At 41.6% G+C, this 25,364-nt stretch overlaps 1 protein-coding gene and 3 non-coding genes across 4 annotated transcripts; 2 read left to right on the forward strand and 2 right to left on the reverse strand.

Annotated features, from left to right (window-relative positions):
• The first annotated feature begins 3,080 nt into the window (after positions 1-3,080).
• Positions 3,081-23,128, forward strand: LOC119653722. The gene is made up of 4 exons (XM_038058628.1): positions 3,081-3,499; positions 21,826-22,474; positions 22,590-22,836; positions 22,906-23,128. Exons 1-4 carry the CDS (start codon positions 3,321-3,323, stop codon positions 23,091-23,093), a joined length of 1,263 nt encoding a protein of 420 aa, XP_037914556.1. The 5' UTR covers positions 3,081-3,320; the 3' UTR covers positions 23,094-23,128.
• On the forward strand, positions 3,960-4,030 carry Trnag-gcc. Its single transcript has one exon. It is a non-coding gene; the product is annotated as a tRNA-Gly (tRNA).
• Trnag-gcc lies at positions 4,190-4,260 on the reverse strand. The gene has a single exon. It is a non-coding gene; the product is annotated as a tRNA-Gly (tRNA).
• On the reverse strand, positions 10,148-10,218 carry Trnag-gcc. Its single transcript has one exon. It is a non-coding gene; the product is annotated as a tRNA-Gly (tRNA).
• Positions 23,129-25,364: the final 2,236 nt, after the last annotated feature.

A 25,364-nucleotide genomic window follows, 5' to 3' on the forward strand; every position in this document is an offset into this window, starting at 1 on the left:
AGTCGGTCCTGCCACCATAAATGATGCTTTAACAACTCGATAAGGGAGGTGCTTCTCGAAGCGCAGTCAGGAGGATTTTCTTTTGCCTTAATCTGACCTCAAATCCAGGATTTCTCACGGAGTTTCCGTATCTTAGCAGCCATGTGTGCGACGTAACTCTCTAACTTGGAAGGTTCTTTCTTTATTCACGCCAACATAGTTGTAGAGTCGAATCAGTAGCACACAACAGTCTCGTTTAGTTGTAGCGTTCACCTCACCAGTCCAGCCAGCAGCAAAGCACCGTTCAGTTCTAGTTTCGACAAAGTCATCTTAGCTTTGAATAATTTTACTCTTGATAATCCTACTGTACACCACTGGTGCACACGCGGATTCTGAAGCGTGGCGAAATGACTGTCATATTTTTCCCATCAAGACTTTTAGTGCAATTGTCATTCGTGCTAATTATTGAAGGCGGTCGGATATCCTGACAATAGTCGATAGAAGGCATCTCTTTGTCAGCTTACTTGACGTAGGGTTCCATATCAGACCAAGAGCGGCTACCGTACAATCCCGTGCGATCTCGTGTAACTCTACTTCATTGGGCTCCTCGGGAATATCGTTCAAAAGGCTGGGATCATTTGATGTCCACTTGCGTACGTCAACATGTCCGACATTTGTTTGATTAGAAGTCTCGTCTCCTGCCTGGTGCCTGCATCGTTTAGCAATTGTCGACATAAGTCTGTCCTGTCCGCAGTAAGGGGAACCTCGCTTCTTCATCCTTGACAAGTTGGGGGGGGGGGGGGGTTTGGTAGGATTGGCGCTCTTCCAGTTTCCGCCCGGTATAAAGCTTTCCATTGAGACCGACCCTGGTTGTTGTTACTGCAGAGGCTTTAACACTCACCGAACCGTTGTGGTGATGCTCTCCATCATGATAACCGGGTGGTGAGGAAGATAATATGCACCCCGATCTTCCCGCAAAAGGAAACCGCCTGCCGCATGTGACAAAAAAAGCAATGTATTCGTGCAATGCCTTGTTGTAAGAAAATTGTCAAAATTCTTAAAGCAAGCACCTCACTTTTTTTCTGGAATTTCCCAAAAGTGTGATTGCAGAGCCGTACTTGAATGGTAGCGTTACAACATACCTGCCTTCTGCTTCACTGACTACTGAGCTCTGGAAGCTAGCTTGGCATTCAGCGATTGTTAGCACATCCTTGATGTTATCATCAGAGTCGAAGAAACGCCTTTTGGAAATCTGCAGTTGGAGATGTTAGATATGACTGTGATTCCCGTTTAGCAAAGCGGCGCCAGGCTAGTTTAGTTCACATATCAGACAGACAATGGTATTGGTTCAAAGTAGACTCAGTACCTGAGGTGCTGTGATGAACTGATAATTCCTGCTGGACGTGGCAGGAACTGATGGATGTTTCCCCTTTCTTATTTTTGCTGTCCTTTCAGAGGAGTGTTTTTGGATAAGAACTTAGCGAATTTTCCACCTTTTCAACCCAGAAGGAGTTAAATCTCTAGAAAGGAATGCAAGAAATTCCTTTCGTCCTATCCCTCTCTCAGTGTCCCCTTTCAAATAACTCGAATCTACTTCTTTTCTTCTGACCACATCATGATGATTTTTGTATGTTATGCAATAAAAAATGTTCAGTCACATGCCTACGCTAAAAATAACAATTACTTAACAAGTTTGCTTATATGAAACAAATATTTTCCATCATCATTCGACAGAATCTAACGATCTTCTAATCTAATATCCTTGAACTTCGTTGATCAGTTCATTGAACGATCGAGCCAATATCCAACTAGTATCTTATCGTTACTACGCATGAAATAATTCCCCGTTCTAGAAATCATTCGATCGGAGACAAGCTTTCCGTGATCGAGTCAGATTTTTGAGATAATGTAAGCTTTTCCACGCTTCGCTCGCGTTAGATACGAAAAATATCTTAGATAACTGCGCACACCATGCGCCTTCCAATTCAACTGACGAACTGGGCGGTGAATGAACCGATTGCAAGGCCGCGGCTAGGGAGAGCTTTGCAGAATAATGGTAGCAACTCAATCGGTCGAAGCTCTCATTGATCAAGGTCAGATTACGTACTAAGCGTGGGAACTACATATTACGGCACGACTGGTGATTAGCCTCTGGTTGGATAACGCTATGGACTATGATAGAAAAGCTATAGGAATTGTCTTTGCGTCATCAGCCCATAGTGCATGTTAAGGCGGTCAGTTTATCAACATTGGAGCAGTATGTAGGTCTCTGAACCTACGATCACGCAACTTAAGCGGTTCTGGGCTCCTCCATATGTAAACATAAACTGCTTCGTCTTGTCTTGCTGAACTATTTACCTCAACAGTTTCCTCCTCTTTGCTCACCACCAGTAACAGCTAACACTCAGTCAATTTATGTTTCGTATTCATAATAAAACCAGCATTTTTTCTGGCGTAACCCTAACCAATTTTTGCTGACATTTGACTTGAATTTCGAGTTAATGTTTTGAATAACCAATGCCCCTTGCTTCGGCGCTCCTCAGATCTGCACTCAACATTAATGTTCACTTTTCAATCTCAAGCGGGTGTACGTGCACCTTGAATACTATCCAAACTTTCATCCGGGAAACCATTTCAAAGTATCTTGGAAATGAATGAATGTTTAAGAATTTAACCGTTAAACCTTACAACAGATGGAGGGCATGCGTGTTTGAAGTCACATAGGCCCTTGGCCCAAATGACGGTCAGTTAGCCCTGGATTGTGAAATGATCGTGTTGCTATTGGGAATAATTACAAAGTGTTGAATTCGGTAGTATCTAAATTGAGGCCCTAATCTTTCTAAAGAAATCTATTAACGACCATCCTTCACCTCCAAAAGCTGTGATCGCGTATCTTACTAAGTTCGACCGATCGAGATTCCTGTTCGTTGATCTTCACCCATGACAGAGTGGGAGTTGAGTGGAAGCTTTCATTCATTTCATAAAAATCTGAACCAGGGGAATCACTGTAGTATCTAAATATAGTAAAAGCTTGCTCTGGTTGCCGATCGATTAGCTTGGGAAGCAGATTTCGTTTACAAACTTCAACGCGGAAGCAAAACACAGAGGAACTTACTGAGACCTAGAATATCGCAAAGGCCGCGCGAAGCTTTCTCGAAATCATGTTTTATCAGTGCAACCATGGGTTTCGAAATCTCCTGTTGGCGTAACAGTATAAATGCGCTGGAGTTAGTGTGGATGTAAACCATTTCGGTTGGAAGAATCACAGGGAAGGGAGTTGAGTTGACACTCGGGGCCTGATACCACGGAACTAAGTACAGTAGTTTGAAATTAGTGGAGTAATGTCTTCCGAACTTGAGGCTTATGTACGCGAGTTGGTAAAGCGATATGCGACCGTAAATCTGGGAATTAAGAATCCAAAACTTGTAGTGAGCGCGGCAGCCAGGAATGGTGATAATTTTGCGAGTGATGTATCTAGAGTGGAAATTACAGATGGTGATCGAAGTGATAGTGATGAAGGGTAAGTTTGAGTTACTTTTGTGTACTTGGGGAAAGTTACAAGGCCAACACTACTTTCCAGAGCAAGAGGGTACTATCGTATTTGCATTTTGTGATTGATGATATTTATATTACGTTATCCAAAGATTTACATTTGATAAACTTGGACCAAAGAAGTGTCATTGTTCGGTTTGTGAATGCAAACGAGGTTTCGAGCACTAAATCATGATAGTGTTATAGTGGAATTTCTTCTGCAATAGTCGTTTTTATTTAGTTTTCACAGAAATTATACAATAAAAAGAACATTTTTTTTCAATCGAAAATGATATTACTTGCAAAATATTTTCGTGGTTTACCATTCCTGACTATAAAGGACTTGGATGTGAAACGGCAAGTGCAATTTTAGTAACGGTATATAATTTTCCAAAGTCTAGTGTCCGAATTTTCTGAGTGGGTATGTAAAAGCCTAATGCGCTGCACAGGCATCGGTGGTTCAGTGGTAGAATGCTCGCCTGCCACGCGGGCGGCCCGGGTTCGATTCCCGGCCGATGCATCTTTTTCCAATAAGTTAACAAAAATCACTATCATTTAAAAAATCAAATCAGACCATCTCTTTCACATCTCACGGGACAATTTTTGTATTCTTTTACGATCCATTATCAATTTTTCGAAGATGTCTGACTAGTACTTTCGATCTTGATTCAAAAAAGACTGCATCGGCCGGGAATCGAACCCGGGCCGCCCGCGTGGCAGGCGAGCATTCTACCACTGAACCACCGATGCTCTTGACATCGTTCAAGGGTGCTGACACGGCCTTATAAATGTGGGAAGCCTGATCGGAATAATAAAGAGACGCTGCAACTTTACGTTGCACTTCAAGGGAAGTATAGGTCCCAGGGCGAAAGCATGGATTGGTACCTACGGAGCACCACTATTCGAGAGGTCTTGGGCTAACGTAACCTATCTTTATTTCCACGATACGATCACTGCGAGTTCCTTCTTCAGAGCAGATGGACAAGGATGGAAACGGCTCTCCCGCACCTGAAAACAGAATAAACTATATCAACTGGCTCACCAGGTTGGAGATTGGGTAGGGCTGACAGCCATTTCAAAAGTAGAAAAAGTGGGGAATTGGGGATTGAAACTCAAGAAATACCAGGGTCAACCGCACTAGGTGCGCAAGTTTTACCAACAAATCAGCAGAATGAAGCCATGTACATCTCAACGCTCAACGAAGGAAATTCAATTTCCGACTATTTGGACATTTTGCAGTGATGGACTTTTGATGAGCTTGATGAAACCACGAGAATATCGGCGAGTCAGAAGTCCCACCAACTGAAGACAACAATGGCAAATATTGCCGCCACGGAACAGGCGGGAAACGGTCCCTGCAATTCATCGGATTAAGAATAAAAAGTCACCAGAAGATAATGGAATTACAGCTGAACCGATTAAAAATAGAGACGACCGACCTACTATACCAAGCGACCCATCAGCTTATCCTCAAGGTTTGGGGGGTATCATTCAATGCGGCAACTATAGTGGTACGTTACCGATTACCATAAATAAGATATTCCCAGGCCGGATACTCCTATATGTCTAGGGCATCATCGGCCTACACCAAAGAGGGTTCACTCCAGGTAAGCGATGGAAGAACTGTTAACCATCGGTTACCCTATATTTCCGTCGATTTCAAAGCCGCATATGATAACATAGCTACGGTAAAACCGCAAACTCATAAGAAAGTAAGATCAAACCTTTATTGTGCAAGACAATAATCTTGCCAGTCCTCATGTGTTCTTCGGAAACTTGGGTTCTTAACCGTGTCCGGAAGGATAATCTTCCGAAAAATGGTTGGCCCTTAAGGAGGAGGAGGATTCTGTAGCCTATATAACGAGGAAATCTATGAGCGGCACCACGACCATTTGGTTATGGATGAAATCCGGCTTGATAGGCTATGGTGCTAATCTAATCCTAATGAGTGAGGATGACTCAGTCCGGCAAGTCTATAGCAGCAATATCTATGGTAGAAAGAGAATATGTGGCAAATTTAACCTTAGATACAGCTCTAGCGTAGGCCGGGAAGTCGACCAGCTGGTAGGGACATCGAAAACCGGGATGTTTGGGCGTTCCCTACACTAGCTGGTCTAGACCGGACACCATATAAGGCCAGTCACGGTATGGTGTACTTAGTGTCCAGTCAAACATGCGCCTTATTTTCGAATACCAGCCTGATGTCGTTCTTACTTGTAAGGTCGAATACGATTGTCTAACAGCTCCTGTGGTTATAGTATTCGCTTAACTACCATGTACCAGTACAACACTAACGACGGTTAGATCTATAATGAGATACCTACTTCACCTTTGTAAGATGGTGAAGGTGAGGTCGGGGGTGAGGAGAGTGCTTTTATCTTACAGAAGTATAAGATAATAGTAAGACACGTCAGACGGATTCCGAACAAAACCCATTGGGCGAAACTTAATGAATTCCTTGACAAAAAAGTGCAGTTCTCTAGAGGACTAAGGACTAAGGAATGAGAATTGAAAACTGAGAATTGCTCACTTAAGTGCTTGCCCTATTACTCGACATAAACGTGGCAAATAGATCCCTAGTACAAACCAAGACTTGCAAACATTCAGGAAAACAACCAGACGACTTTTGCCAACTACGTGATGAGTCGGCCAAGCTGGGCCCGCTTAAAAGAACCGAATTATACTCATAAGCTCCGAAGACAAGTCAGTACAGACTTTCTTGGAAGTACATTACCCAGGGAAACAGGCGATAACGTAGAATAGCAGAAAAGTAGTATTTTTTGTAAAATTTTTAACGCGAAAATGTGGGCACTCCGAGAGCCGTTATTATTAGTGAGAAGCTACTATCCTTTAACGATTGAAAGGTGGCCATGCAATGCTTTGTTTTAATCAGAATATATAATTCTAATAAATTATAGTTTAGCTAAGTGGATCTTCGCTGTATAAACGTAGAAACTGTGGACCGGAACCCTGCAGTAGTCGAGATTGAGAATTGACATCAATTTTCAGCTACTTTTAACACCTATTCAAATTCCGGACGCTTGAAACTGGAGATGGCCTTTATACCTGTTTCTTCATACTTCGCGTTTTAACTCGAATTTCTCATCACTGACCCACATCTTTCAGCGCATTCGGAGGTGATTCTAAAATCGATAAATTTGTTTTTTCTCTCCGAAGCGCATAACGCTCAGTTACCATTGGTATCGCTGAAAGTTTTGCTGCCTATTGCTGACCAAATTGATAACGATATAGAGGGATTCTGATTTTCTATTTGTTTTAGTTATTAAAACCATAAGCAAACACACGTGCCGAAGAGGTACACCATTTCGAGTAAGAAAGGAAAAAAATACTAGATAATTATGTGTACAGAAAGAGGAAGCACGCGCCGGTCTTATGCCAGGCCGGCAGCAGTGTCGGCGAAGGTGAATTTCCTCACCGGCAATGCGGTCGGTGGTTGTTGCCTCCGATGTACCCGCACATCAGTTCGCTCTTAGCTGAAACTACGCGCATTCAGCGGAAGAACCTGGGACATGATCTCGCCAATGGGTTTCTCAGGCGAACTTGACGCTTTTTTGGAGCGTCTTCTGGGTCGGCGAAGGCATTCAGCCTCGACAAGGAGACTCATTTAAGCTCGCCCCAAACGTAGAGGTTGGAAGAGTACCCCCGTCGCGCCAAGACGTTTAAGGGGCCCTCATATGGTGCAGTGGCCTCCAAGGAGCGCCCACGCTAATGAGGTCCCGCAAGCATGTCTCTAGGTCCCTGGGAGTGCCGACCTCCAGCGTCGTATTCTAGGAAGGTGGCGTTGGCCGCAGTTCTGAAACCGCGTGCCTGAACAGAGCCAGCATGCTGGAGTCACTTAACTCTGCTCTGATATCCAGCGCAGGGTCGGTGGGGAGTCGCAGATTCTCCCCGTAGACCATCTACGCGGAGGCCGTGAACTCCTCTCGGTGAGCTGTGCGAAGGCCAAGGAGGATAAAAGCAAGTACTGCGACCACGATGGATCGTCGTGAGCCATTAAGATGGCCTTTAGTGTCCGGTGCGAACGTTCCAGCATTCCGTTGGACTGCGGATAGTATGCATGTATGTCCTTTGACGTTTGAAACCCATGAGCTTGCCTAACTCCGGGAAAGTGGTACACTCATACTGCATTCCCTGGTCCGTGATGATTATGGCTGGTACATCAAAACGCGGGATCATTTTTGACGGAGGGCTTCGGCACATGATTGTGCTGTAATATCAGTCATAGGTATTGCTTCAGGTTACCGCGTAAAGCTGTTGATGAGTGTAAGGCATTACTTGTATCCGTGCGAATCTCGCAAAGGGCCAATGATATCGAGGTGGATGATGTGGGAGCGACCAAGCGCTCCCGAGAGAATACGCCTACTTCCTTTTTTTACATGCTTGCTGATCTAACTTTTATGACACCCAATGCACTGTCCGGCCCAAGAGTCCTTGTTCATGGACGGCCAGAAGAATTTTCCAGTAACTAATCGGTTCGTCGTCCTGATGTCTGGGTGCGCAAGAACATGTACTGCGTGGAATACTTCCTTGCGAACTTGTATTTGGAGTTTGTCATCAGCTTTTGAAGCTATGTGTTGTCTTTCTGCGCCTCGACGATTGTCCTATAATTCACCGCGGCGGGGACTGTGACCTCCAAGATTCGTGACAAAGCGTCCGCAACAACGTTGTCTTTTCCACACAAGTTCAGTTGCCGAAGTTGACATACATCATAACTTTTTCAGATTTTTCGGTAGAGTAGTTTTTGAGAACGCGTCCGTGAGGTAATTGACCCTCTCCGGATCAGTTCCCCCTCCGCTCTTGGCAACTAATATCAAAACTAATATCTGTTTTGAAAAGTACTGATCGAGGTATCCACCTTTTACATGTATGGGGACGCTCCTCTTAACTTCAATTGTAATTCACCGCATTTGTAGGTGTTCATAGTTCCCACCTTCCCAGATTTGGAGAAAAGTGTGTGTGACAGATAGAACTTTTGCATTGTATTGAAGAGTAGGTTGGACGGCAGCACCAGCATGCCCGGAGAACGAGGCAGAAATGGTAGTTTAAACTAAAGTCCTCACAACGAAGTAGTACTTCATGCTGGTGACAGGGAGTTATCAGTCATTATTTGACAGTCCCTGTCAAAACAAATCGTAGGATGGAAAGTTGGAGGTATCTGATCCAAAACATGCAAAACCTAAACCAGTACGAGGAAATATTCTCAGCCTGTGCGCTTCTGATATGTGTAAATTGTGAAAAAAAGATGACCAGTTTAAGTATTTATGTAACTAAAGTTAAAAATCGGCAAGGCGAACACAATGGCTTTCAGATGGAGCTGGATAGAATTATGATTCCGTATGGCAACTGGCAGACTGGTGAGGCCTTTACGGACTCTAATTTGGATATTTACCAGTGCCAAGTCAGTTCTATTGAGGGCAAGCATGAAGGAAAGTATATAAATAACTAATTTGAAACAAGTCGGGAAACCAAAAGCTCGGCACTTCAGATATGAAAGGTTTTGTTTGTTTCTTCTGTGAGTATATTTGAGTGCAGAACTACCCCATTTGTACGTAGCCCATTATGAGTATGCATTTATCATGTCAAACTACTCAATTTAGTATGATATTGATATTTAGTTGCAGTAAATTTCAACGGTAAAGCCAACTTTGAGCTACTGTAACTTTGTTAGTGATAGTACGATTTTGATTAAAATTGGGGATAACATGCTTCATACTAGAATCTATATTAATACAAACTCTCTATATCTCTCGGATGAACTTGAGGGAGGACTTTTACTCAATTTCCCCAAAAATATAGTAATATACTATTATTAACTTAATTTTAGCAGATATCGATATGGACACCGTATAGAGGCAGCTTCATAATTTTCTTTAGATTTTTTGGCTGGATGGTTTCTGAGAAAGGGTCCGTTGAAGAAATTATCACTTTCAACCCCTCTCCCCGCCTTTCCAACAAATCTCAAAAATAAGACCGGCATCAAAAAGGACTAATCAAGACTTTTCATTTGATACCCAATACTTTATTCGGTGAAAAAAAAAATTACACCCCATTTTGCATGTATAAGGAACCCCCCTTATTTTCAACGTAGAAAAATGTCACTTGCTACATGTCTGGGCGTACACAGTTTCCATCTTCTCACCAAAGTTCGTATCAATCGGTATAGCTGTTTCTGAGAATAGTGCGTGTGACAGACAGACAGACATTGAACCGATTTTAATAAGGTTTTGTTTTGCAAACAAAACTTTAGAAAGAATTGCAATTAGCAATCCACCTAAAAGCCATTGTGTTCAAAAATAGAGGGAAGCCACTTACCGCTAAAATACTGCGTAACGTTAAAAGTGATCCAGAATTAAACGACGTTTCCCTGAAAAGAAAAAATTGACTCATAGAAACAAAATGGTTTTAAGCAGCGTTATCAGCCAATTAATTTATGAATCATGGCCTTAAAAGTTACTATGATGAGCTACCAAGCAGTACGGCTGAACATTTACTACTAAATCGCAACTTCATGGAAACACTTTATCAATTTTCCATGAGATTTTCAACTCACAATGATCTTCCTAATTTTCATTAGTGATCATTAACCTCTGATCTTCTATTCAAATTCAAAAATAACTGCATCGGCCGGGAATCGAACCCGGGCCGCCCGCGTGGCAGGCGAGCATTCTACCACTGAACCACCGATGCCTGTGTTAACACCAGACGGCCTTGACACAGCCTCATATCAAGTAGGTCATCCACCAAAAACTCCCATCGCCTCCCATAGTGTAACTAAAGTCCACACATATTCCGGAAATTACCTTACTAGTTTCAAGTAAGTTGAGAAGGAAATAATAATAAAACTTAATTTCCATAAAAGCTCTAAGAGAAATTAGGTTGGCCCTTCAGCAAACAAGGGCAAGTCAATAGTATAATGTAAACCATAAAATCAGGGTCACAGCTTAGCCCCAGTCGTGCTCTAAAGCGGTAAAAGAATGCCCGAAGTAGTCTCAGCTTGCTTTGTTACACTATTGGGCGCCTACTTGTTATACTGGTTGTGAGAAAGCCAGAAGGTTGGCTTGACGGTGGGTAATGGTGAATGGCGAAGATCTGTATCTTCTAATATTGCCTCATCATTACAAAACGTATAAAGAATATTAACACGAAAATAGGTTGCGTAGGGCAAGTATTCAACTCTCCGATTAGTTTTTTTGGACAAAATCAGCTATACAGAGTGTAAATTAATAGAGGTTTCCTTCTATGGACAATATATACACAGATGCACACAGAGTATTGATGGAAATTAACTATTGAGTTTCGGAAGATATTACCACCTTTTTGCGGTTTTGGAATTAAGGGCGTGAGCGGAGTGGTATACTAGAGGAAAGCTTTACATGCGCCGTTTTTCATTTAAAATGTAAATGTAAAAAGGTCATAGATGCCATCATCATAAGCTTGGCTATCGGTAAACATAACCCCTAAAGCAATATTGCCAATGTGCGTTTGCATCATAACATTTTTCTCCATTGAATTTATAAATCAAAAGTTCGCCCTTGCCGAGTTTGTAATGTTCTGCCCCATTATGAAAAAATCGACGGCAGAGGCTCATCGAATGCTCTCAAATGCTTTCGATTTAATGATTGGTGATTTCACAACGAAGATTTCGAAGAAGCAGAATTGGAGACATTACTTGATCAAGACTTGCGTTAGAAGAAGCAAAATTGGCACGTTCATTAGGAGGGCCCCAAGTAGCTATTTCATTTAGATAGAAGTAAATTAGGGTCGTATACTTTAAGGGGTTATTCCAGTGCTACACTTTTTCTTTCGTTTTTATTAAGGTTTTGTGTATACACAAAACCTTATTAAAATCGGTTTACCGTCTGTCTGTCTGTCCGTCACACGCATTTTTCTCGGAGACGGTTATAGCGATTGATACGAAATTTGGTAGAAAGGTGGGAACTGTGAACGCTCGCACATACAGTGAGTTACATCCTTTTACGTTGAATTGAAGGGGGGTCCCCATGCATGCAAAAGGGGGGTGTAAAATTTTTTCTCATCAAATTTAGTCATGTGGGGTATCAAATTAAAGGTCTCGATTAGTACTTTTTGAAGCCGCTCTTAGTTTTGACATTTCTTGGAAACGTGGGGGGTGCGGGGGGTTGAAAGTGATCATTTCTTTAAGGGGGCCATTCTCAGAAACTACCAAACCGAAAAATCTGAAAAAAATCAGAAGGCTGCCACTATATGGTGTCTTGGCTCCGAAATACCTTTCATACCGATATCTGTTCAAAGAAAGTTAATAATAGTATATTACTATAATTTTTTGTAATTGAGTGGAAACCCCTCTTAAGTTCATCCTAGTGGCACGGAATTCTGCAGTGATGTAGGCTATAATGTAGAGCATGATCATACCAAGTTTGATGGAAATCGCACTATTACTAACAAATTTATAATACGTCGAAGTTGTTGCTTCTTTGAAAATTGAAGACTATGAATGTCAATATGACCCGAAAGTGAATACTCTCCCATAATATATGGATATATGACGTGCTACGTACTAAGAAATACACAAAACCTTTCGTACCTGAAGCGTCCAGCTTCCGGTTTCCCGACTTGTTAAAAATGATTCACTGTCTGTCTGTCACACGCACTTTTCTCCAAAGCGTCTAAACCGATCGGAACGAAATTTGGTGGATAGATGGGAACCATGAAACCCCACGCATACAGCGAGTGACATGAATTTAGGTGGAGTTTAAAGGGGGGCACCCCATACATACAAAGGGGGGATTTAAAGAAAATTTCACCGGATATAGTCATGTAGGGTATCAAACGAAAGGTCTCGATTTGTACTTTCCGTAACTGACTGTTTTGGCCCCAAAGTTTTAGCAGTTCAAACTTATCAATTTCGTATGAATTTACCGCATCCTACAAATAAAATGCTGACGATTAACGAGAATAATTGACATTCGAATGAAATATTAAAATTCCATTCATGAAGAATCTACTTCTCCCCAGCCCTTTTTAATGTTTTGTGGAAAGACAAAACCTTATTAAAATCGGTTTACTGTCTGTCTGTCTGTCCGTCACACGCATTTTTCTCGGAGACGGTTATAACAATTGACACCAAATTTGGTAGAAAGGTGGGAACTGTGAACGCTCACAGGAGGTCCCCATACATGCAAAAGGGGGGTGTATATTTTTTTCATCAAATATAGTCATGTGGGACATCAAATGAAAGGTCTCGGGTAGTACTTTTCGAAGCCAGTCTTAGTTTTGATATTTGCTAGAAAGATGGGGAGTGCGGGGGGTCGAAACTGATCATTTCTTTAAGGAACCCATTCTCAGAAACTACCCAACCGAAAAATCTGAAAAAAATCAAGAGGCTGCCACTGTATGGTGCCTCCAAAATACGCTCCATACCGATACTTCTTCAAATAAAGTTAATAATGGTACATTACTATAATCTTTAGTAATTGGCAGGAAAACCCCCCTTATGTTCACCCTAGAATCACGAAACTTTGCAGCAATACAGGCTATGTCATAGAGCACGATCCTACCATGAAAATCCCACTATTACTAATAAAGTTATAATAGGTCAAAGCTGTCGCTTCAGTGCAAATTCAAGACTTTGAATATCAATATCACTTAAGGGGGTCATCCCGTATGAAGGCCGTTTTTTGGCTTTTTTTGGATTTTTTTTTGTGAATAGATATTTCATCTTAGATTTATTAATATCTTGGGCGTGCATAGTAATTTTTCCAGCCCGATCGGATAGTGTCTTATAGAAATACAGAGCAATTTATACACCCATCTCCAAAAAATATGTTTTTCTGTTGCCACGCTAGAGGCCGCTACGATCGTCTTAAAGAAAAAATAGACGGCATTCTAACGTACAGACTTAACTACAGTCCGGTAACTAGGATTATTAAAAAATATTGAGAGCAAAATTTTTCATGCCATCTTAAACTTTTTTTTGTGAATTTTGGTGTTTTTTTCACGGCTTCTTCAATGAATACGACTGAACGAATTGCAATTATCCTAGTTGGCGGGCCGTAGAAATATGTTCTGAATAAGCCGTGAAAATTTCAAAGAATTTTGTTGGATAGATTTTGGGCTATGGTGGCAGCCGATTTTCAACATGCAGTTTCGAGAAAAACTCATTTGAAAAGTAGAATGCGATTTTTAGCCATAAAACCTTAACTGACCATTAATCTGCTATACCCAGTCCATAAACCTTAGGTTTCTTGAAGAAACACATGTACAGCCTTGGCTTCAATTCCTTTTAGTGAAGTCATTCGAACGTCATTCGGACCGATAAATACGCGGTTTATTACGTGTTTAACACTATAATTTCCGAACGACTCCGAATATCAAAAAATTACTTTGCCTATATATTCTATACTATATCTAGATACAATTGATGCAAAAAAAAACGATTCTGTGGATCCGACACACACATATCACACACAAATCTCTTTATATAAGAAATACACAAAACCTTTCATACCTGAAGCATCTAGCTTCCGGTTTCCCGACTTGTTTGTATCTGTTGTAGGTTAAGTTCTTCGCATTTGCTAATAATATTAAACTCGGAATCTTAAGCGTATGAGGTTGACTATTATCTATACAGGGATTTCCATCAAATGATCTATTTAAATCGCTTTCTAAAAACTAGAGGGCAATGGAATTTTTAACTATGTGACCCCCGACCCCCTTAAACTCAACGCAAAATGGCGCCACTTGCTATATGTAAAGGGATCCACAAACGAATAAATCGGCCGTTCCCGAATAAATCGGGTGTGACAGACAGACAGACAGACATCGAATCGATTCTAATAAGGGTTTGTTTCACATACGTACGTAAAAAATGAAAGCTTTACGTCTCGTATGGGCGGGTAGGACCCAACATGAGAGTGTTGAGTATCCCATGCTGTCATCCATTCTGGTACATAAGGAAAGGGATAAGCTTTGCTGTGATAACTACAAAGGCATTTCACTGTTGCATGAAGCCTTGACAAAAAATCACTGAGAGCCGATTTATGCCATTCTTTAGCAAAATTGTAGCAGAATATCAAGGCGGATTCAGAATCGGACGATCTAGAATAGGCCAAATTAGTTAAGCGGGTGTTATTCCGGCCTGAAAAAGGGAGATTGTCTCGTTCTCATGTTCTTCAAGGTGGCCCTGGAATACAATATCAGAAAAATATTAATCAAGACCGCAGGAATGCTATTGTTTCGGTCTTTGAAATAGTAGCGTATGTAGATATTATGGACATTGTGCAAAGGGAGTGTTCCTGGTCTTGGAGTCCTCAGTGAAAAAATTGGACTGCGGGTCAATTACGCTAAAATAAAATGCCCAAGACCCGATGTCGCCCCATTAATGGTAATGATAATGAAGCAACTTATTTTCTGAATAGAGAACCCAACTGCGAGTCCTTTACTGTATAACCTTACTTAGACCTTCGCAGCGTTCAGTTGCTAAAGCGGGCTGTCAGCAGGCAAGTCGATGTTAATTGAGCCCTTTCCATGCCATACTGGTATACATCTGAAATTCCTCATAGCGATTATTTAGAGTGGATTGCAAAGCATTTGGAGGCGAAGTTAATGCTACGATAAAAAAAATTGCGAAAGGACACTGCCCGTAAATCAACCTGGTAAAAGCTTATTGGACACAGGGGGTAGGGATCCACGAGAACAAGCTTATTTTCTAGAAGCTCCCGTCTTCGCAGCTCGAATCAATGTTGGTGAAAAAATTCTAACTCTATTCCATCTTCAAACGGATACTGATTACCATGATGCAGTTTTTGACAGGAAGGTTCAAAAAGCCAGTATTCCGAGTATAGAAATCATTCTTTAGGAAGGTGGTTGAGTCAAGCTGTTCGGATTCCTTTTTCTACAACAGTTAAATTTTTGATAATGGTGCTGGTGTATTGAGCCATTGACAACTACAGAAAATAAAAATAAATGCCGGAGAAATATTACGAATCGGATTTGTCCGAACATGGCACTTGACGTGTCCATTCTAAAGCATGTATTCTAATTTACAATTAAATTTGCTGATGCATTTCAGATATTACGAGTAGTCTTTCCTCGTTTCAAAAATCATGCGCTCTTTTCATGCAGCCCTCTTATTACATAACCAGATCTGATCTCGCTGTAAAAGCTGAAATACGTGGGATAATGCATGAAAGAAATGGCTTGGCATCAAAAGCATCTCTCAATTTTCCTACAAATTCTTGAAACAGCTGTGAAAATTTTAATTAAAACATCAGATAAGCAATAGATCGATAGCTTGAGAAATCAAAGCTTCAATTTAATCAGATTGAATCAATGGCAATGCATTTTTCGTAGAGTTGGAATGGATGCTTTCTATTTTCGTACGATTGGTTGACTGTAATTTGTAGAAGCTCATGGAAGCCGGGATGTTCGCAATGAATGGTATAACGATGCATTTGTAGTTAGCATCTTTTCAAGGGGGCGAGAAATGTCTACTCCGGGATCGTATGGAGCTTTATTGTTTGACATTGGATTTCACATGTTCATACAACCAAGCCACTTGGGTGATTGGAAATTGCATTGAAAGGTCACATTGTTCGAGAGTAAATATTAATATAGAAAAGGATGTGATCCATAGCCAATAATATTTTGCAAGGAAAATACTTAATTGCTTAGGAAGGTTTAGTTAGAGCGAAGTCCTTGGATAAGTAATCATCTGCAACTACAAAATATTTCCGAGCTATATCCAGAGTTGTAAGAAGCGAGCGCTTTATGATAGTACCACGCCGGACTATATATTAGATACTAGAAATCCCCCTCGGTCATCTTAACTTCTAAGCCTTCAATAGACTTCGCGGACAGTCCTACCCATAGGCCTATGTTGAGATATCTGATACATTGGTCAGTGATGCCACACATTAAACATCTTTCATTTTGAGGGCACACAGAAAGGACGATAATTCTAGTCCTTCAGATCACATTTCTGTTCTTCTCCGCTCCTTCCTCTTTCTAATAATAGCAATATTAATAACAGAGGGTATAGCTTGCCGACCCTTTATTTCTTGTTCTCCTAGATTAGAATATGAACTTTGAGATCATTTTTCCTTCCCATCTAAAACTGTTTTCTGTTGCGTCCAATCAAACCTTTATACATTTTCTCCGGGGGCACGCATCGAAAAATGGTGGAGACAGCAGGCTGGTTTGCTAAAGCAACGAACAGCAACGCATTTTCATACCGCGTACAGCCCCGGAGAGGGGTCTTCATATAACACAGTGTATCGCTGCAGCGTGCAACTCATCAATGCCGGAATAGAAGGCTCAACTGCTCCGGCTTTGAGTCAGGGTGGGGCCAGACAAGAGATTTGAAGAGCATTAGATAGGGAGAACCAAATGTTCCGACTTCCTCCTGAAGATTATTCGAGAGCTATTTTCCCTTTGATTCATAACTCACTGCTGGTAAAGGGCTTTGCATCGTAAGTGAATGTCAGATACCAAACGTCACAGATATGAATGAATACCTGAGTTAAATTAGGTTAATAATCCTTTATGGTGTCTTTTCTGCATCATAGAAACACTAGAAGCTATGCTACATAAAGCTAGCAACCCTCCAGCTGAACCATCATCGTTAAGGCACATGTGCCTGTGAACACTCTGGAGGAATGCCGGACTGAGTAATCTATAATAGATTGTTCCCTGTTTTTGTGAGTCTCGGAGAATTTTCACACTGATCTTCAGTAGAGTCATTCGGTCAAACATAACGAGAAGGTCTATGACGACGAATAATGTACTCAGTACGATAAGGACAACAGGCTCTAAGAGCACTTTGTTTTCCGGAAGTGTCTCACATGGTTCTTCTGCGCGACTTGCTGCCGAGTAGTACGTATAATGATGTCTTTAACGTCCTGCTTACTGAAGAGCCCATGATAGTGATCTACACCGGCGATTTAGCAGTGACTGATATCTCGCCGATGTTGGTTGAAAAATTCTGAATTGACACTCGTGGAGAATGAAACGGGAAGGGTGTCAATCAGAGAAATTACAGTAGACAACCGCTCGCATCAAACGAAGGTGCGACATCGTCATTTCAAAACCAACTGGTATGATAAGCACTAAACTCAAGTATAAGCAACATCTAAAATAGATAAATAAATATAGCATCCAATACCAGCATGACCCCCTTAACAACATCTTATTGCTGTATGTGATGCGAGCGTGGAAAGTTGCATTACAAATCGCATGTGATGCCCAAAAGACGAATGCGGTTCAAAGAAAGACCACCTTAAGAGTAGATTGTGCCTTCAGGACTGTCTAGGATGATGTGGCAAACACCATTCTCCGGAAATAAAGAGTATTCTCGGACAGTATTATTTTTTTGCTTTCATTTGAAGAAGACTTCCTGAATCGTGCCGATTACTTCAAAAGATTTATGGTAAAGGTACTCTATTATAAGATGCGTCTCAACGGTGGTTTCCCCTCGCGCATTTTTGTATGGTTAGTTACCTACCTACCTAACCCGCATATTTGCAATGACATTTCGTGCCGCTTAGAAACACGATTTGCTCCTCCTGAATGTAGTGTTCTTGCTCCGGTGTTTCGAAAGACTTCGATTTTGTAGGCAAGGAACGCTGAAAACCATTAAAAAATTACGAAGATGTAGAATTACAGGCATTACTAGACAAGGGTGATTCAGAAACACTAAAACAATTCGCAAAGCAACTAAGCGTAAGTCTGCTGACTTGCTGTTTTCAATGAAAGATGAGTAAGATTTAGACGATTGACAGATGGGTACCACATCAGTTAAATGAGAGGGAGAAGGAGAAGCACATCCCATCGTTACTGGAGATGGAACATGGATTCTTTTTGAGAATTCCCAGCTGTCGACCACAAGCCTGAATCGCATCGCAGGAAGATGCTCTGTGCTGGGTGGAACCAGAAAAGTGTAGTCAATTATCACTTAGTGAGGCTCAGCAAAACGATTAATACTAGTCGATATCAACAATTAATTGATTTGAACTGTTGGGTACTTCAGATGAGTGATGAGAATACCAAAACGGGCAACACAAGATCATTTCCCTTCATGATAATTCTCCGTCACATATGCTAAACATGGTTCGCAACAAGTTGGAAGGACTTAGCTGCGAGGTTCTACCCCCGTACGGCTGCCTATTCTATTCGATGTAGGCTGATGGAAACAGAAGCGACAGAATAATAGAAATGGGTAAGAGCACAATCAATGAGCGAGAGAAAAAGTTGCTAGCACTAAGTTCGTCCTGCATTTTGTGGTAATTCCACTGAGAAGGGAAGACTGACGTTAGTAAGGTTTTATTTGATACGAAACTTTACAAACGGGCGAAATAGATTTGCAGAAACTTAAGGTCCTCAATCCCGCCATCTTGAAAACAGTGGCACAGGAACTGATTTTATTTTTGCTCTCAGGTTCAACCGGATTCCGCACGTTATGGTAGCTCACCCTATGACCTATAAGATTGCACTGCATTGGGCGTAGAAACAGACATAATTTACTAGGTATCGCGGATATGAAATTTTCCGTCAACATCCTTAATCAAACTAAGGGCTTTTTTATTTCAAAAGAAAGGAGTTGCAGTTCCAGCAATCAAGCCTTGTATATCCATTGTACTTTAGTGCTGTTCTGCGAACATTAACTAATTCCGAGAATAATTAAAAAAAAAAGATTAATACATTTATCCGGTACACGACAAAATATGGCTACTAAAGGGAAAACAGATGATTGCAGAATGATAGTAGCTGTAATTCTAGCATGTACGACTTTATGATGGAAAAAACCGTTCTCCTGGGCGAGTATGCATAATATCTTTTGACCTTGGAGCGAGAAGAGCATATTGCACTTTTTGTACTGGAATAACTGGAGCTTCCAGAACCAAAGGAAATCAATTTTTTGAAACAGCTCGATGATCTTCAGCCTCATCATTTTCGGTATTATCGTTCCTATCCTCCCTAAACGGTCCAACTTTAGTGATAAAGAACACATGTTTTCCACTCTTCTCTCTGAACGCTGCCTCTTGCAGTGCTTTCTACCATGAATGATCCATCATACGGCAGTTGCACTAAGAATCTGAATCCGTCCTAATGGGCAAATATGGTGGATGGTGGTCGAGAGTTCCTTAAATACGAAGGTTCCTTTTTGTCTATGCCTGGTACCTTTTAATGGTCATATCTGTTGCATGTCCAAATCCAGACAGATGAAATCAGATGCTGAATTCAAATCAGGCAGTGATAGTAGGCAGAGGTTTTAAACTGAATCATGCCAATTAGCTGACCTAGTTCGCTGAGCATATGCGACTTAAATTGTTGACTGTTGACATTTAAGCTAGGAATGAGACCACAGTTGACAATCGTTTCCCACCGACGGCCCAATGCAACTTTGAGCTACAAGCTTAGTCGTGATCTTCAATTCCCGAAGAGAAAGTCCGTGGATCAGTTAAAATACTTTGCGCCTGATTTGCAGTACCACCAACGGGCGTGTCAGTCTCACATGCTAAGTGTATCTAAGTACCAATATTCTCGAGCCGTACCTTAACTATTTTTATTAATAGGCGTAAATATGATTGGTTTGTGATCCGTGTGGTGAAAATATGTAATTGCCGTATAAATAGACAGCAGTTCAAGGTAGTATGTTGCATATTTAGCGATACTAAGCTCCCTGGAAAAAAGCGTTTATGCCTACAGAATCAAAAGTAAACTCTCACACATCGCTAAGTGTTGCCAGCAATTAGTGTCTCTGCTATGGAGCAAATTGAAACATTTGCTTTGGAGTCCTTTGATGGTTCGGCCTTCTCCGATCCCAGGCTCTTGTATTAATGTGACATCGACCTTTTCCTCTAGAAGGAGGACCAGCAGATATGCCGAGTTGCATTTCGAGTGCTGCAGATTTATCTGCGCTATCCTCAGCAAGATCTGCTCTTGTAGGGGGTTCGTCAGTCCACGTAAGATCGACGATCTTTATCTTTTCCAACAGCTCGTCGGCGGCATCAACTGGATCCAGGTCCCCACCCTGTTCCGTGGAGCAGAGCACTTTCCCTTTGCGTTCCTGACTTCGAGTTGCATTTTATAATTCGCTTTTTCTAGTGTCTCCAGGTACTCGCCATTTATACGGAGCAGAAAAGGTTGGCTGTTAACTCTATGTTTTTCTTGTTTGATAACTATTCAGTCGTCCATGAGGATCCTGGGGTTTTGAAGAAACAACAATTGGATGAGGCACAAGACACCATGTGAATCTGCGACAGTTTCTGATTAGCGGACAGTTCCAGGGCAATTGTTGCTGTTTCCCTGTTTGAAGAGGTTGCTTGGTGTCCGAGCTATTGCACACTTCTCTTGTTTTGCCGTTCGATCTCATTTTCAGACTTCCGCTTCTTTGCTGCTTTCCGGTAGCCGACATTCATGTCAGCCCTTGCTTCTGCGGGACTCTCGACGTTCTCGGGTTAGGAGTGCTGCGACTGGGTGTGTCAAAAACTCTCCTTGCATTCTTGGAAACCCTCCTTTATGGTGTCTATCCACAGAACCAGCGGTTTTCTCTTAACATTTACTTCTCAAATTTCCTGAGCTACTTCTGCAAACTAACAAAGTTGCTTGACGGAAGCTAGTTCTGGAAAATTTAGAATTGCTTCCACTTTTTCAGGTAAAAGTTTGCTGTCGGTGCTGCAAACCAGGTAGTCAACGAATTTGACATTTGACTAATCATTTTGAATTATTTTCCGCCCCTCCATATTTTAATAAACGAGAAATCATAATATTTAAATGTTAGAGATGATGATGATATGGTCAATGTGTGGATAATTGAAAGCTGAGCCGCGAATAGCGTTTTGTTCACTATCTTGACGGCTCTTTTAATTGTATCTTGCTTAGTCTTTCTACTTGTTCGCCCAGGTTTCATCCCGTTTTGATTATTGATTTTGGTTAGAGTTTATCGCGTCCATTAAATGAAGAAAATTTGCTGCCTTATTTCTTTTCAAAGTATCCAAATCAAATATTCTCGTTTTCAAGGCTCAATACCTCCTGACAGGCTGAATGCTGCAACTTGCAGGATACAATCGATTTTCTTTCTATTTTTAGAATTTGGAACACATTCCAACCTTGTCCTTGTGACTTCGTCACCTCCAAAGTAAACACATCCCCGTCCTGAACACGTGGCATCTCCAGATACCGAAAACATTATAAGCTCGCAAGTCTTCCTCGTTTCTGCTAAAACCTGAATATAATCTTATAAACAAGCATGTTGACTTTATTAACCAATTCTTTCCTTCTTCTTCGCCGTTTAATAAAAATCTCCATTTTTTGCAGCTCCAACCAAGAGGAAACGCATAGATCGTCAAAAGTTCAGCTCATAATAAAAACATCACCCCAGGATGCCCTCCGTCGTCAAATGTACAGCTCTTCCCTTCAATTCACCCGCGAACATTACACCTACAACACCGTCTTTCCGGCTCTTGAAAAATTTCAAAGGCAATATCTTCTGCAATCACAAATCTTCGCCCACTATCCTAAAATACTACAATCCAGCATGGAAGCAACCAAGGAATTCATTATCCTTGAAGATTTATGCCCGCTACGATATCACACATCCTATCGACCCGAGGCGTTAAGCTTCGCAAAATGTATGAGCGTAATTAAAACACTAGCCCAATTTCATGCAATATCCTTCGCGTACAAGGATCAAAGACCCGACGAATTCGAGAAATTAACAAACTCCTTAGTCGAGATTACGTTCAAGGATGGAGAGAATAAAATATTGGATCCATTTTTGTATCGCTTCATTGAATGTGGTATCTTGACGTTGTCGGATAGCGAGGAGGATCGACGGGTCAAAGGACGTTTGGAGCAATTTCAGGAAGTTTATGCAAGTTTGATGCGTGAGTGTGTGGACGCGAAGGAGGATGCAGTTATATTGCACGGGGATTGTTGGATGAGCAATTTGATGTTTCGAAAAGAGGTAAGAATTGGGGAGATGAAAGGACTAACCTTAATTGAATATTAAGGTTAGCCACGTTCTTCGAAGTTCAATCGTGAATCCTCCTTCCCTCATTTCACTTTCCACCTTTTTACAGTTGGACGAAATTGACGTAAGACTCATTGACTGGCAAGGGACTCGATACGGGTCGCCAGCAATTGACCTTTCTTACTTTCTTTTCTGTTGTGCAGACTCCAAAGTGAGGGTGGAATTGCCAAAAATTCTTGATTTCTACCATGAAGAACTTATTAAAAGAATTACCGAGTTGGGGAGCGATGGCGCCAAGCTGTTTAGCCATTCAAATCTAGAAGGACATATGAAGAAATATGCCCGGTTTGGTTTAGGTACGCATGAAGTTGTGGTAATTCAAAATTTCGAAAAGGATTCACGTTTTTTTTGGTTACTTTTTCCAGGAATGGCAATTCTAACACTTCATGTCATAACCTGTGATCCGGACGAGATGCCAAATATTAAGGACACTGTACAAAAGGACGATAGTGCCCAGCAGGACAATATCATAAATTACCTGATCTCCAAACCAGCATATCGTGAGAGGATGTCAGGAGTATGCCGAGATGCGATTAAATATGGATACCTCTAAAAGTTGCCAAATATTTGATATTTTCTACAAATGTACCTGATAAATCTATAATCTAAACTAAAAAATGTATTAAATAAATTTAGGGTTGGGTTGTTTGTCCAATCAGAAATTATTTTTGTTCCATTTCTGAATGCTATGAAACACATTAAGGAAAAAAATAGGTTTACTTAAAACCAAGGAGTCGGTGGACTAGGATACTATAAGCTCTGAAGGGCCGCCGAATCGAATAGCAACCTCCGAAGCGAAACTGCTGGTTCAATACACTCGAAGTATTACCTGTTTATCGTAAAAAGCGACTAAAATAGATAGAAGTTTGTGGTCAGATTTCGAAAAGATCTTGCTACTGAAAGGTCAACAACGCCTCGGATAAGGACTGTGCCCATGGCTATCGTAAGCAATTTATGTTTGTTTTCTGAAATGTGCCTTCACCAATGCTCATTTTCTCCAACTTCAATGAAAATTCCTGCGATATAAGTTGGACATTCTGGACGTAAGAGATAAGATGGTGGGATCCTGGAGAGTACTCCTTTCCATTTTGCGGCACAGTGCTTTTGTACTTCGAAAAGCCAAATAGTAGCAGAGGCGAATACTATGTTCGACTATTTCTGACGGTAATCGCAAGGCCTCTTGACATGGGAGTCGATTTCTGACAGGATGTCGACTGCAAGATTCCGGTCTAGATTAAGGAGCATTGTGCAATGCTACGCAGCACCGGGGAGCAACTACATGCAGTTCAGGAGACACTTCCTAAACGTGATATCATGATCGTGATGGTTGATTTGAATGCCAAGGCGGGCTCTGACAACACCCTCCTCGCACATGTGATTGAGAGTAATGGTTGGAGAAACAGTTACAGACCTCTGTAACTTCCAACGCCTCAACATCCGCGACCCATTGTTCGAGCCCAAAAAGTGAGTTGGGTTTCAATTGACCGGTTGTGAACATCTTACCAGATTGACTATATTGCGATCAGCAGTAGATTTAGAAGAAATGCTAACACCGCCTCGAAAATGATCATCATCATTCATTTGTGTGTCGCCACTGAGTCTGCTCGCAGGGAACAGATTGTCGGTCATCTGCGATCAGGCCGTCGTCCACCAACGGGTAAATGTCCTTGCTGCGCAAACGCCAAAATCCTCCTAAGAATATTAGGGAGCACTGAGTCACTATCAAAAGTGCTTTTGTCTCTGGTGTGGATAAAGTTGTCACCTACCTCCCAAAAGAATATTATAAGACCTGATTGACTGCGAAAATGTGGAGGTGAATTGACGAATACAAGGAGCTGAGAGTTCCGCTTGGTATGCACTATAAGAAACTTCACTATTGGTGATGGTAAAGGCAGCAGAAGTTGCCACAAATCGCAATGATTTCGGTACCGCATACCAGATCCGTAGCCTACGTAGCGACCAAATCTATGAACGATAACACGACCGTCTGGTTTTGGATAAAATCCGGATCAACAGGTTGCGGTGGGTCACCTAATCCGTACGGATGTGGATGCTCCAGCCCGGAATGTCTATAAGGGCAATATCTATGGTAGAAAAAGAAGACGGGGCAGATCCTGCCTGGGATGAAGCGATGGCATAGGTCAGGGCGCCAGACAGCTTGTAGGGATATCGAATTGGTGGACCTCGGCGCAAAACCGGGGTGTCTGGAACTCCTTATTAAGGCAGGTCTAGACCGGATACCGGTTGTTACGCCGTTGATGATGATACCAGATCACGAAAGAGCATATAGGTCGTAGTAAGTCTTTCGATAACCCTGCGAGGAACATCGACGAAAGACTTCTAATCCAAATGCTGAGCAGCTAAAGAAATTAAAAGAACACTGCACCACGAATAACATCCAGTGGGATCCACAAGGGTGATAAGATAAGCCATATACGGATTGCTTCTCTAATTTGAAGCGAAAGTATCTTTATCATCAATTTGTTCAAGCTGAATAAAATCGCCGACATTCTGTGGAATTTTTCTATGCAGCTCCTGCAGTCTTTGTTGAGTTGCTTTTTCCACTCATTTGTGTATACAGGAAATCTGAGATGTTTTCCAATCCGTGTAAGAAGGGGACATTTGTGTCCGGAGAAGGGCGATAACTGGAGGTGTATTTGCGTGCATCATGCTATCGGAAAGATATTAGCTGAACTCGTCATCGAACGTATTAAGCAACACTTCGAAAGCTTGATCGAGGGAAATAGCATGGTTTCCGCTCTGGATCCTGCTGTACCGACCACATTCACATCCTCCGAATCATTGTGCAAGAATGTGTATGCCC

The sequence above is a fragment of the Hermetia illucens genome, chromosome 4 (genome assembly GCF_905115235.1).
Source record: "Hermetia illucens chromosome 4, iHerIll2.2.curated.20191125, whole genome shotgun sequence".
In the NCBI taxonomy this organism is placed as follows: domain Eukaryota; kingdom Metazoa; phylum Arthropoda; class Insecta; order Diptera; family Stratiomyidae; genus Hermetia; species Hermetia illucens.